At 33.7% G+C, this 14,264-nt stretch overlaps 1 protein-coding gene across 2 annotated transcripts in view; it reads right to left on the bottom strand.

The window, feature by feature from the left end:
• Positions 1–14,264, bottom strand: part of ANGPT2 (angiopoietin 2) — a 41,797-nt gene that overhangs the window by 4,183 nt on the left and 23,350 nt on the right. For both annotated transcript variants that reach the window (XM_048298130.1, XM_048298128.1), the window contains 5 exons: positions 12,781–12,902; positions 10,901–11,133; positions 8,523–8,650; positions 2,258–2,359; positions 1,564–1,730 (listed from right to left, as the gene is read on the bottom strand). In XM_048298130.1, coding sequence (XP_048154087.1) covers positions 1,564–1,730; positions 2,258–2,359; positions 8,523–8,650; positions 10,901–11,133; positions 12,781–12,902 — 752 coding nt within the window. The remainder of the gene's footprint in view (positions 1–1,563; positions 1,731–2,257; positions 2,360–8,522; positions 8,651–10,900; positions 11,134–12,780; positions 12,903–14,264) is intronic.

Below are 14,264 nucleotides of genomic sequence, written 5' to 3' on the forward strand. Positions count from 1 at the left end.
ATCTCAGTTTAATATGAAGAAATTTCAGTTTTATGGCCCAACTCATAATCTTTCCAGCATTCAGAATGTATTAATTTTTTTAATATAATGGATCACAGAATCATAGAATTGTTTAAGTTGGAAAGGACCTTAAAGATCATCTAGATCCAACCCCTTTGCCATGGGCAGGGACACCTTCCACTAGATCAGGCTGCTCAAAGCCCCATCCAACCTGGCCTTGAACACTGCCAGAGATGGGGCATGGAAGATGTTCTTAACTGAATACTTTCTTTGGTTTTTTCTTTTTCATAATGTTAAATATATTCTTTAAACCACTCAGTTTTATGATGAATTCCTTGTTTGGTTGCATATTGTAATAAAATTGCTTTTACTATCTTAGTTTTCAGTAATTATATTTTAATATTGTAAATGGACAAGGGTAATCACCCATTTTGCAAAGGTTGCCTTTCTAAGTATTTTAAAGCATTACTTTAAAAAAAAAATCTCTGCTGTAGATTCTGACTGTTTCCAGATGAAAAAATATTTACTTTGGAGTTGAGACAACTAAATACTACCAAGGCATTAAGATCTAACGTTTTGTGGGGGACAGATGCCGATAGTTTTGAATTGCTTTGTTTGCATATAAGCCCTGAGTTGAAATAATAGCATCAGTTCTCTCAGGTGTCAGGTCGACTTTATTTACAACAAATAGTTGCTAGAGATCTTGGAGAAATTCATCTAAATGGAGACAATTTTTCTGTCCAGTCACCCAAAACTCCATGAATCCATAAGACTCTTACAAAGAAACATTTCATGGACCATGTAGTAGGAAAGCATCTGTTATACTGTGAAGTCTTTAGTTTCTTCTATAATAAATCAAACTATTTATTGCATTTACAGAGAGGCTGGTGAATGAACTATGAACTGCCCATATATTTCAGCTGTGGCTGATACTATTTCAAAATGTATAATGCTATGATACTATTTAAAGTGTATAATACTATGATAATATTTATATAAAGTATTTATCTAAAATTTGTATTATTTCTTATTTAAACCAAGAATTAAGAAGAAATTGTGAACCTTTACATTTTACAGGATTAGAGGATAAATAATAGGTCCATTAAACTGACAAGTTATTGGTGAGTGAAATACACATTTACTCCATTTTCACAAGTAGGAGAGTTATTGAGAATCTAAGCCAGCAGGTCGTGGAAGGATAAGGCCACATCACCTCGGTGTGCTCTTTATGACAACAGAACAGTTCCTCGAAGTCACTGACAAGGAAAATCCTTGCAGTATAATTCATCTTAGTCATCCACCTTCTGGAAATGTATTTATTGCAGGGAATCAGGATCTGATAGCAGCTGCAGACAGGTTCCTATTGTCCTAATGACTGTGCACTGTCACCCACTGTATTGGCACATGTATCCTATCTTATTCCATACTATCTCATTATCTTTGCATTTTCTGTGTAATTGGAAAATAATAATGATTTGTATGAAATAAGGCCACGCATCTACACAGTTTAGAAAGATTACTATCAGAACTTTTTTTTATTTAGATCTGATTTTTCCTGCTTACCTGTATTTTTGTTCTTCACTTGCTAGAGAGAAGTGGTCATACAATGAATATGCCTCATTTCCTTCCCAGTCTTTCAGGTGTATTTTAAGAACATAACGCTTCTGATTAGTCAGTTGAGAAACAAACTCATTTCCCAGCCAGTACTCCCCAGCAGGATCACCAAATCCCTGTAATTCAAGTTGTATATTTAAATAGCTTTGTTTGGGTGGATTTTTTTCCTTTGAGTTTGAAATTATCACTTTATCAGTTTTTAAGTTTAATAGTTTTCAGCCTGTCAACTAAGAATTTTACTGTGTCCATGAGGGTTATTGATCTGTAATATTTCAAAAAATTGATTTCAGCAAGGACAACCTCAGGAATCTGAAACAGTGAATCAATATTACTTAGTAGATTTGGAGTAGTTTCTACTGTTGCCACTAGAAACACAAATATAAACAACTCAAAAATGTAGACATATGATGGAACAGTTGATTAAAGAAAACTAAGGTTTCTCTTTAAAAACAAATAACACACTTGCAAGTCTGCTTAGGCAAACAACTTACACTACTCTGACATTTTCTAAAAGAGCATCTGAGGATAAATACAGCTTTTTAAAGTTGCTTACATTCTAAGGATGCTATTAATATAATTTTAGTATATTAGATTTCAAATAACAATAACAACTAATATTAAGGCTTCAGAGAACACTGTTTACCATCTTGTACTCTTTCCATGTCCGGTGGAAGTCCACACTGCCATCTTCTCGTTTCTGAATAACTGTCCAACCTCCTCCACCAGTTTCCATGTCACAGTAGGCCTACCAGAGTAAGCATGTAACAGCCTAAGTGCATGCATTTACAGTAAAACAAAACCAGAAATCATGTACTTTGCATAATTCTATATAGTGGCAAGTTGTGTGCAAAACATGAGTTAACCTAAAAATGCAGGTTTTCATAGCTTTCATATGAATCAGTTGTGGTTGTCCACAAAAAGATGTGATTCCTCAGTAAATATCACACTTAGCAGAATACCTTAACAAATTACACCTTTCACTTCTCTATCTTTTTTGTGAGAGATCCATTCAAAAATCCCATGACTTGTCAGAGTATAGATACTGTTATATTCAGGCAATGAGCAAACTGAAATACATTTTTATTACCATAGTACATTCTTCAATGCCTTTGCAAATGATCTGACTCCAAAGTTAAATCTAAGTGTATTACCTGAAAGTTGTATCTTAAAGCCATGTTATTATACAGACTGCAATGAACATCTTCTGTGCTCGAACAAAAAAGTAACAACTATGCTTCCAAATATTCATAAATTACCTTTGAAATTACCAAGTTACTGCTAAAAATTTGAAAAGACTGACATGTAATAAGCAGTTCATTGAACTCAGTTTTAGAATACCCAATAAATGCATCCCTGGCACAGTAAAATTCAAGTTTATGGGTGACTTCTTCAACCAATCTCCCAGATTAAATTACTTTAGTGTCAGAGGTGAAAGGTAATACTGAAAGTGCCAATATACTGTGGAGGTGCTGATGGGAAAAAAAGCTTTTGAAAATGAATGGGAATTTTGGAGTGATGTTTGGGAGAAGTAGGGGATAAATTAAGAAGAAAATTTTGTGAATATTAGAATATCTAGTACAATTTTTCCTGAGAAAGGATTTCAAATTGTTGCATCTAATTCTGCTTTTCTGAAACTAACAGAACTTATAACTAGATGTGTGAAGTCAGTGGAGCTGAGCTGGTGTAAGACAGTACAGTGAAAGTCCAACTGAAGTCAGTATCTATTTAAATTGCATGTTAGTATCAATACTATCTTTAAGAAAGATACTGAATTTCTTGTCAAAGTATTCCTGTTTGGAGAGTTCTCAGTTAATGTTTTCTCATTTGGAAGTTTAATTTTTTTGACCACTTTCTGCCAAGATACTGAAGTTCAGAGCCTTCTTCAGAATCACTTCACATCTTTGAAAACTTCTGAATTCTAGTTTGGGTATTAAACTACATTAACTTCTAATCTGTATTCTAGATCTTTCATCCATTAAGTCAAGTTGTGTCTTCTCATTTATAGTAGTATAGGCAAGATCTGACTTCTTACACTTTGATAGGATATTTCATCTGTAGAGTAATTAAATAAATAATTTTAAAATAAACTAGGCAAGTATTTCATTATGAATTTTGATGTTTCCTTCTTTGTTTAACAGTTCTCTCAGTAGTCTTACTTCTTGCCTAACTGCTGCTTGTCACAACATGCCTATAAAATTCCCCAAATTATGACTGGGTGACACTGAAGCTGTATGTCTTTTTCATCATCTTCTATGGGTGACTGTCTTATCAGTGTTAGCAGTTAGCAGATTTGAGCTCTTTGAATTGTTAGACATGCTGGAAATTCATTGAAAAAGTATGACTTCAGAGAAGCCAGTTTCCTTTTGTCCTGTGGTAGTGTTATATGTGTCATTTTGGGAAGTGAAGTGTGCTCCTTACTAAGTTTTCAGTATAGTTGGCTCTTTTAGGGTATGTGTATTGCATGTATGTTGTACACACACATATATATTTATATAAATCAAACAGAGTATTTATAATTCAAGCAGTGTCATATATACACTTGAAAGGCATCAGACCTTTGAAGGGAAAGAAAGTCTTTAGAGCTGCAAATATCAAATATATTGGTGTTTCAATAGGCTGTAGCACACTGGAAATCCAAAGCCCATACTGTACTTTAAGCATGCAGTAGACTTTTTTAACGTCAGAGAATCACAAGACATTCAGTTGGAGATTTTTAGGGAAGATAAAATAAATAAGGAAAAGAGTTGGATAAGGGATTACTTTTTAAAGTGTGTCTTGTGAATGGAATTTAATTGAAAGCAGCAACCTCATTTTATACTGATGTATGCGATTCCTTACACCTCAAAGCCTGTTTTTTGTTTGGCTTTACTAACATCTCAATTTAACGACTGGTAAAAATTTGATAATAGCATATAAATTAATTTAGTAAAAAAAAAAAATCCCTTCAAAGGAAAGTCTGAAGATAAGGTATTGTAAGTGAAGATCAATCTGTTTTAGAAGGCTAACTCATGATGTGTAATGTATATGTGAAAACTAATTTCCACAGAGGGCTATAGAGGGATACTAGGAAGGGGCTAAAGCAGATGCAGATACTTTTTTTAAACATCAAAACAAGTTAAAAATCTGATTTTACAATGATCAAATATCATTGGTTGTAGATAAAGTTGTTGACTCCGAAGCTTAACCCCACTTAAAAAAACAGTATAAGCAGCCAGATGGAGACTAGAACTGTTTCACCCTTCTCTGATATATGCAGTTTTTAACTATATACAGTGGAAGGCCATGTATCAATTTATTTGAGCCATGGGTTCAGTCTGATATTGCTATTGTAGATGTTAATTGATGGTTATTGAATGTTACATGCAATTTCCCTTATGCCTCTTGTCTAAATTTCAATTTAGTTGGAATTGATACTTTGAAGAAATCAGTGCCTTTAAATAGCACTTTATTTTGTTCTAATGAGATTAAAATAGAAATAGTAAATGGTTCTGAATGTCTTTCATAAAATATTCCTGTTACAGGCAGTATCCATTTTTTTAAGTGAATGGTAAGACAACTAGCTTTAAGAGACATTATAGATCCTTGAGATAAATGCTGGGGTACTGCAAATTTGTTCCCAAAGAAAAAAGCAACTCACTAGGAACTGAAAAACATAATGAGAAATTGAAGAAGAGATGACCATAAAAATCTCATGTAGATTTTTCTTACCAGTAACAATTTTTAAAAGTATATGTAAATTTGGGAGTATAATTTTTCCACACCAAAATAATTTCATGTCAATCAAGTCTAAGTCTTTCACTTAACACTCATTACTAGAACAGAACTTTTCTGACCTTTCAACCTATTCTAGGTTTTATATTCAAAAGAAAGATATGTAACATTTCATAAAACTAATAAAAATAGATACCAAGATTAGGCAGGCAGCAGGAGTCTTCAAATAGATGCCAAAAAGAATAAAGAGATTAGCCTCTCAAGTTACAACAAATTGGAACGGGCAGTTATTTGATGTATCTTGTGAACTGCTTCAGTACTTACAGTTCTAGCAGCTGTAGCACTGTAAGAAGATATTTGGGGTGTTTTCAGACCTACTTTGAGAATGTTAAGGCTCAGGCTGAGATATCAGTATAAAGAGCCACTGCAGTTTTTATACCAAAGCAAGTGCAATATCCACATCTTTGCAGTCACCCTGCTGGCTGTTGTCTGAACACTTTGGAGTTATTATGTTCAATGATTTTGTATTCTGCTATCTCTGTCTCCTAGAGATGTGACTAGATAAGAACTACAGTGTAATTGGTTCATGAGGTTGCTGTATACATAAAACTATTGACTTTTCATAATTTTGCCTCTGCCATTTTTCCTTGTGTCAGCAATATTTTGCTGTTTTTATTCAGTGTTTTTAAAAGGGCTTAGCTTTTGTCCTGGTGCAGAACAGGAAAGTTTGAAAATATTAATGGAATTAAATAATTGTTTTCCTCTCAGTTGTCATATGCAATTCCTTAGTTTTGGATTATGATGGGAGACAAGTTAGTAACGTGGGATCGGTTACAGATTACACACAAGTTGTTTATAAGCCTGTTGGGAGGTCAGAAGGTGTTACAAGAGGAAAAGATGAAAACATAAACAGCAGTGCAGCACTTTTGGCAAATAAAAAAGGTCACTCTGTTTCCTGGTCTGAGTAGCCATCCACATCATAAACAGTTGAAAATGCTGTAACATGTTGATTATCCCTAAACCTTCACTTCCCTTGACAACTCCTCTTATGCATTCATATTTGTACAAAAAAATCAGCATCAGGTTAAAACTTTTTAGTCTCTTATTTTCAGTGTCATACGGTAAGTAAAACATTCCCTATCTTTTTCTATCTGAAAGGGACAGAATAAGATTTAAATTCTTTCATATTATTAAATGGCTGATTTAATACTAAGTGAAATTATTACATTTTAACTATGTTTTTTAACCTAGTAAGCTACCAAAATGGGTATTTACATAAAGTATTTTGAGCCTTCATATTCAAATGTAGAGCATTTAATATTTTATAGTCTAGGGAATTTGTACTTTTGTACTTTTGAAAATGCAGTGTTAGTGTTTATGACATAAATTTTTCATTCTGTAATACATCATGCACTTGTGTCTGCTTTTAGAAAATATGCATGTTCTATATACTGTATTTGACAGTAAAATTAAAACCAAAGATAAAAGCTTGAGACAAGTAATAGTAAGGGATCCAAGGAATGTAAAACTTCCTGAGATGTCTAACAAAGACTGCTGCATTCTATTACTCTAGAGATTCAGTAGCTTTCCTCTCCTTTAGATTTTAAAATTGTGATTGTAGATATCTATGCTATTAGATGCCATTCAGCTTCATGTGTAATAAAACACTTCATTGCATCTTATGTAACTAATTTTGTTTAGAAATGGATGTATTTAGACTAGATTATTCCAAAGGAAAACCAGCTTTTTTTTTTTTTTCCCAAGAGAAGCAGACTCTTGAATAATTTCTCTAGAGCATATCTACAAAAAAATTGCAAGTTTTATCTGTTGTATTTTATAGATCTTACCCAAACAAATTGCTTATTTCCTTTAGCTGAGCGCTTTGTAAGTGTAAAGATCACAGTCTGGCTTGGGCTAAATGAAGTTCTGGCACTTCAAAGGCTAGTCACCAGTGAACTTCATTTCTAAACCTTTGCTTGAGAAAAAAAATGCTTTCTCTATCTTCAGCAATTCCTTTTCCACATTGCACCTCTTTTTTCACTGCTTTTTTACCTTTTTTGTTAATTTTTATGATGGAATAAAGTAGACCCTTAGGAATTCCATAAAATATTTCCTTCTCTTCTGTAAAGGAAATATCTACAGTAGAAATTAGAAAATAAAAACATCAGGAAATTATTTAGTGTTTGTCTAAGAAATATATTATTCATATGTCCCTTAGCCTCCTCAGCCTGCTATGCCTTCATCATCTGAGCCCCACTCCTCCGAATGCTCACTCCAGGTTTTTTGGTTCTTTATCCTCACAATCCACCTGGGACGTTTCTCCCTTTCAGATTCTATTGATTGTTTCAACTGAATTATACTGTCTGAAGCTTTATCATTTTATTTACTTCAGCAGATGGAACATCTCTGTGAGGCATCCAGGTTATCATCCACTGAGTGCCATTTTTAGCTCAAGGTCTCTTCTACAGAGGTATGAGATACTGCTTTAACTTAAATTGACATTGAAGTTCATTTCAGTTAAACACATAGGGGAAAAAATATCCATAGAGAAATTTAAACTGATCTAGTGAAACCACTGCAAACTCATCTGTTATAATAAGCAGTAGTAGTATTTTCCAGAGCAGTATTTTCCAGAAAAGTCCTCTCTGTTAGACAGTATCTAACTGTTAACCTAGTTGTTACACAAATGTCCTTAAAACTCTGTGTTACAAAGAACTGAAACCCATACATGAGTCCAGTACTAGTACATTGCTTTCATGAGTATAAATCCATGAGTAATCTTCCATGCCCCTGACTTTACCTCCTTTTGCCACCTGAACAGCCTTGGGCATATGAAGGAGCTAAGAACTTAGAGGAGACAGGAGTCTGCTGATCATGCAGAGCAACTCTGTTGGAGTTACAGATTTTATAAAGAAATTACAGTACCTTATTGATTTAATTACATTAATTATGTGGAGGAAAAGAGTGGAATTCTGGCATGATGAAGCAAACAACAAAATGTTATTAATTTAACTGAGCCAAGATTTCACCTGAAGGACTTTTTCTTCCTGTGAGATACTCAGATCTAGGAGTGATGAAATGCTTATAAAAAACTTGGTAAGTAGTAAACTTCATTGTTAACTAGCCTTTAAAATAGCATATTTGCCAGATCAAATAACTTTTAACATGCAGTATGCAGCTCTTTATAGTCATCCTACCTTCTTCTCTTGTGCAGTGTTTGAAACTGTTAAAGTGTAGATTCCACTTGTTGTCAGTCCAGATTTGAAAGCTTCAGCACAGTCTTTGAAGCTGATCTGCTCCTCTTTGGCTATGAAGTTGTTTTTAGCTGTTAAAAATACAATAGAAATTGAAGGCATTAAGAGGAGATGAATGAAAGTTACTAAGAATCATTTTATGGTCTAATTGGCTTAAAGCAGTTCCAAAAAAAAGTCTGACCCTGGAAGAAACAACAGATCAAGGTACTTATTATGTGTGTTGATACTTTGTATCATTTAGAGACATTATTCTGATAGGACTGTGGTTGTTTGATAGGTTGAAAAGTGCCAACACTTATTAATATGTTGAATGAGAAAACTCAAGGTATTGCATCTCATTCAGTTGAACAGTTTCTGCTTCCACTCATTGCCCTTGCTGGACTCCTACATGCATTACAACCTATGCATGCATTAACTACTATTACATACATAACTAAGTAGCAAATGATTATGTTAATAATGACTTTTGGCCAGTAGTCTAATATTGTGAAATGAGTTATGAAACCTTTTATAATGCAGCAGTCTGGTGGAACTACCCTTTCAAAGTTTTAAGCTATTTTTTTGCCACTGCGCTGAGCAGAAACAACTTTGTATGTACCAAGCTGGAGCTTGGTAGCTCAGCCCAACTTACTAAAGAGACATACCTTCTGGAATTCATTTGTGTAAAAAATACATTTTCACATGTCTAAGCCTTCTTATTCAACAGAACAATCTAAGGCTCGTCTTTTTGTTCAGTTCTTTATTAACTATGGAGGTTGGAATTTCCTGGCATTTTGCCTGCTGACTGATATTTCATATTTGACCCTTTTGGGGTTGGTTCTGTGTATTTTCCCTTTTAATTTAATCTAACAATCACAGGCAGTTACTACAAAGGTTTAGCTGCCATACAAATACATGCTTATATTACAGTTGCTTATTATGTTCTTTTAAGCTTGCTTATTCATTATTTACCTGTTTAAGTGCTTTGCCTTAAATAGAAAAATAACACATTCAGTGTTTTAATTGCTTTTCCACACTCTATTGTTTGCATACTGTCTTAGAAGCTTTCCCTGCTAATTTTGTCTTTTTGGCAAACACTCATTATTTTTTCCACTCTGGGTTTAATGGTGCTGTAGCCAACATGACTTTGACTTGTTTACTTATTTGTGCACTAGCATAGCAGATAACATCAGCAGGAACATGTACAGCTTTGGTATTTAAGGGAATAGCGTCAGTTATTAAGAAAAAAACTTGGAATTTACTTTGCTTAGAAAAACCTAAAATAACATATAGGACAATACTAAAAGTGAGGACTTCCAAACACCCTTTTCCTTATCTGTGATCCACCTTACAGTAGCGTATCATAGACCACCTGTATTTTAAGTTGTAATGCAAACTTTTAAATATTTTTCCCAGTATTTAATTTTGAATCCTTTTTAGGTGTTCTGTATGCTTGTGTATCTTCAGCCCTGAGAACTTTACAGGCAAATGTGACAGATTCTAGAGTCTTTTAGAACAGCTTCTTAGTTTGTCCAGGTTCTATATCAGACATGAAATTCGGGGCAGGGAATGTTTAAATCCTGTATAGCCATAACTTTCAGTTTATGGCTTGTGTGGGTTTTTTATGGAGCACATGAATCTGCATGAATCTAGAAGCTCTGCTTGGTGGCTATGATTTGTTGCAGGGTTATCAGGCATTTAGGGGTGAGATTATTGCCTATAAAGTTTTCTAGGCTGAGGGATTTTTAGGATGAATGAGGAAACCTTGGTGAAGAACTTTTGGGAGTACTTGCTGCCCTGGCCTGGTGCTTTCTTGTTTTGAGGGCTAGAAACTATGCCTGTGCTGATTCCTTTGCCTTTAGTAGCCACTATAATTCATCCTTTCTTTGTTAAACTCCATGTGCACAGAGCAATGAGAGGTGGCAGAAACAATCTCTGTGAGCCAGGAAGAAAAGTTGCAGGCCTACAATATGCAGTTTCACCTAGATATATGGTTAAGGGAGTGTATGTTGCCATGCATATGGATGCCATGTGAGATGAATGATACTTGACAGCTCTGTATTTTGTTGAACCACTGGAGAATTGGTTCAACAAAATAGAGAAGATAAACAAACTAGAGAAGATAAACAAAATGTTGAAAAGAAATCACATAAACATGGCTGTTTCTCCCACTCCCCTAAAAAGTAGGTTAATTAACTCAGATGCAGAATTCAAGGCAAAGAAATACAGACTTTGTGAGAAGCAGAAGTGTGTCAGAACTAGTTGTAAGACTTTATAGGTACTAATGGACACAAATTAGGAAATAGCACTGAAATAATATAGGCATGTCTGCTTTAACTTACAGTTTGGTGTCGATATCATGGTAAGCAAGCTATGAACCGTCTCCATCAGATCGTGTTGCTGTTTTTGCAGAACTGAGTTGTTTACTGTAGCTGTAACTAACTGTTTTTCTAGTTCTTCTATAATAGAATTCTGTCTGGCTACTAGGACTTGAAGCTGATCTTTTTCATCTTTTATTGACTTCAGCTGAAGCATGTGCTTGTCTTCCATCTCAAGAACTCTTTTTTCTAGAAAGCTAAATAAAAGATTACAGTTAGGCTCTCCAGAAACAATTCTGAGCTGATGTCAAGGGAATCAAGCCTGCTATATAAATTTCTTTCTTCATAAACACTCGACTTCATTCTCTGATGCTATGCATGCAGTAGACAACTAAATGAAAGTTTAGTTTGATACATATGCTGTCATTTATTATATAAGTGCACAAATAACATTATCTATTACAGTGTGTATTGCAGGCTTTAAAAGTATAATAATTGGGTGTTTGATAATTCAACATTCTTAAAGGAAAGATAAGTGACTGAGTTCTCATGGGTTTACCCTATTAAAAGATGAAACTTATTTGAAGATGTAACTATGAACTTTCCAAATATCCTATAATTATAATAAAATATATACTTAACATAAATGCCATAAATGTTATGGCATTAGGACAGGGAAATGTACAAATAGCTACCTGAAGATGTGTTACCTTTCTCCAGTTTTGGAGCTGGTATTATTAGGGAACTGCCTGGGAACATTATTTCTCTGCTAATTGTTCTGATATAGACTCTGAGAAAGCTGATGTTAAAAGATGCATAGCCAGAAGAGAGAAGTTCACCTAAAATCCATCGCTGTTACTGAAAAAAATAATCCTGAACCTTATATATAATTATGTTTCAAGTGGACTAGCTCAATGCGGATTGTATTTTGTTAGGTGAGAAACAATGCTTTTGTGTTTTATATGGATGTTACAAGGGTAGTCTATAGTCTGATGAGTTCAACACCAAAAAACATGACCTTTTAAAAATCAGTATTTCCTTTGCTTTCCATTTGATAAGGATGCTTGTTTTTCTTAAGCTGCTAGATTAAACCTTTAGGGAACGTATATAAATGTAGTAGAGTAGTGAACAAAAATGTCAAAACATGTCTCCTGGGTTTCTTAAGCTAATTCTTTCAAAGAAAAAGCACTTTGCACATATGGTTCTCATTGAAAAACTTGCTTTGAAGGAGAAAACTTACTGTTATTGCTGCTTTTATATTTCTCTAAAAGCAATAATAGTAAACTATTTATTGCCAAAAGTAAAATAAGACTGTGGTGATATGGAAATGAAACTAGCTGAAAAAAGGTATGAGCCTTTGGACCACAGCCAAGTACAGAAAAGGATAGGAGTAATAGTTGTATATTGGTCAATTTCGAAACATTGACTCTTAAGGAACGTTGAATATGATTAGTGTTTTATTTTTCTCACTACATTAGATAAAAATTGTAGCAATGACCTGGTTAATCATTAGGATAGCTGTGTACTACATGGAAATCAAATTTTGGAAATGTGGTTACACTCAATTACTTTGAATCAGGTTACATCAACTTCATCTGGATAAGTCTAAAGAAGAATATAAATTGGGTACAACTGAAGTACTGTTTCAGTTTTAGCTTTAAGTTCCTCACATAAAGGAGAACTTTAGATAGTGAAGAACAATATATAAACAATGCAAGAATAAACCTGCATGAATCTCCTATGCTTTAAGTAATATATGACCTTTGTAATGAGTGTGGGTAACACTTTGTAATGGGTTTGAGCTTGTGTACCAACCCTTATTTTCCTACTTGAGCACATTTGTTTCTAAAACTGTTAAAAGGGCACTTAATGGAGTAGTGTTTTATTGGGCTATGCAAACTTACCTGTTTTTTTCTTGCAATTTAGTTATCTCATTGGTCTGATCTGAAATCTGTCTTTCTAGTTTGTTTGTTGAAAGAGAGTGTTCCAAAAGCTGAAGTTCAAGTCTGGTTGTCTGGTTTAATACCTAAAAAAAATTTACAAAAAAAAATACTTCTTTTAAAAATACTTCTTTTAAATAAATTGTAATTTTGTTACGTTGTGAAATCATGCAAGTCTCTATGGGCACCTATGATTAAAAAATATTTTTCAACACTGAATTTAGGCACAAATAATCGTACAATCAGAATGAAGAAGAATACACAGAGTTACACTAATTTTTTTATTACACTACCGTATATCATTGGGAATATTTCAGTAGTATGCTACATTTCTGACAGGAGAAAACTGATGAAAGTTACTATGTACTTTAGCTTTGTTGTTATACCTTCCCTTCTGTTATGACAATTTTTATTTCATTACTGGAACTATCATGGTTGTGGCTCAAAGAATGAGTTGTTTTCTCCATCTGGTGTTGAATGTAAGTCTCTCACTGAAATCTTGGCCCAGTCCTGAAATCACTTGGTAGGTCTCTCCTAGCTATTTTACTCAATCCCAAATTATATCTTGAAGTGTTTATCATGTGAACCACACTTTAGTCAATTCATTCTTTGCATTTTAATATTACCTGTTCTCTATGTATTGTTTACACTTTATTTGCATCTTTAAATGAAGAAATGCATATACTAGGAAACATGGAAGATACTTTATGCTTTGTATTGATTGCATTACTTTGAGGCATGTTTTCTAGAAATATTTTCTCATTGTTTTAGAATTGCTTTTTTTAATTCAACAGAATTTGGCTTTTCTTGACAGGAAGAATAGATTACTCATGTCCTTCATGTTAAACAGTTATTCAGGACATGATTTCACACTTAAGTGTAATTGAAAACTATTGCCAAAAGTAAGTGTCCTTGAGAGAGCAATTGTTTGGTTAATTTCCTTATGTTGCTAATTAAGCCTTAACCCAGTCACCAGTAATTTCAAGCAGAGAAGGAAAGTGACAGTGATGATTTTCTTCCTCTAAGCAGAAAATAACTGAGTAATTTCCATAAAGACATTACTGTGAACGAATAAATACATTCTCTCAACATGTGCAAAATATTAGGCTCCTGAATAATGCAATCAGAAAATTGAATTCAGTATGACTAAGAGCTGTGAATTATCAGTTTATCAAAGAGTTCTCAAAGTCTTGGTTTAGGTTAAAAAATATAATTTAATTCCTTGGATGAATTCTACAGACAGTAAAGTGTCTAACAAGGATTTTAGGCTTTGCATACTTTTTTATATTATACAAAATGTTATGTGCTGCATGATATATCCATTATGTGTTTTGGCAATTATAGATCTCCATCTTTCTACCATGTCTGCAAAACTACAAATACTTACCGCTCTACATTGATTGGACTTGTCCTTCTACTAATATCTGCATTCTGTTTAACAGAATGTC

Source organism: Corvus hawaiiensis, chromosome 3 (assembly GCF_020740725.1).
Source record: "Corvus hawaiiensis isolate bCorHaw1 chromosome 3, bCorHaw1.pri.cur, whole genome shotgun sequence".
Classification (NCBI taxonomy): Eukaryota; Metazoa; Chordata; class Aves; order Passeriformes; family Corvidae; genus Corvus; species Corvus hawaiiensis.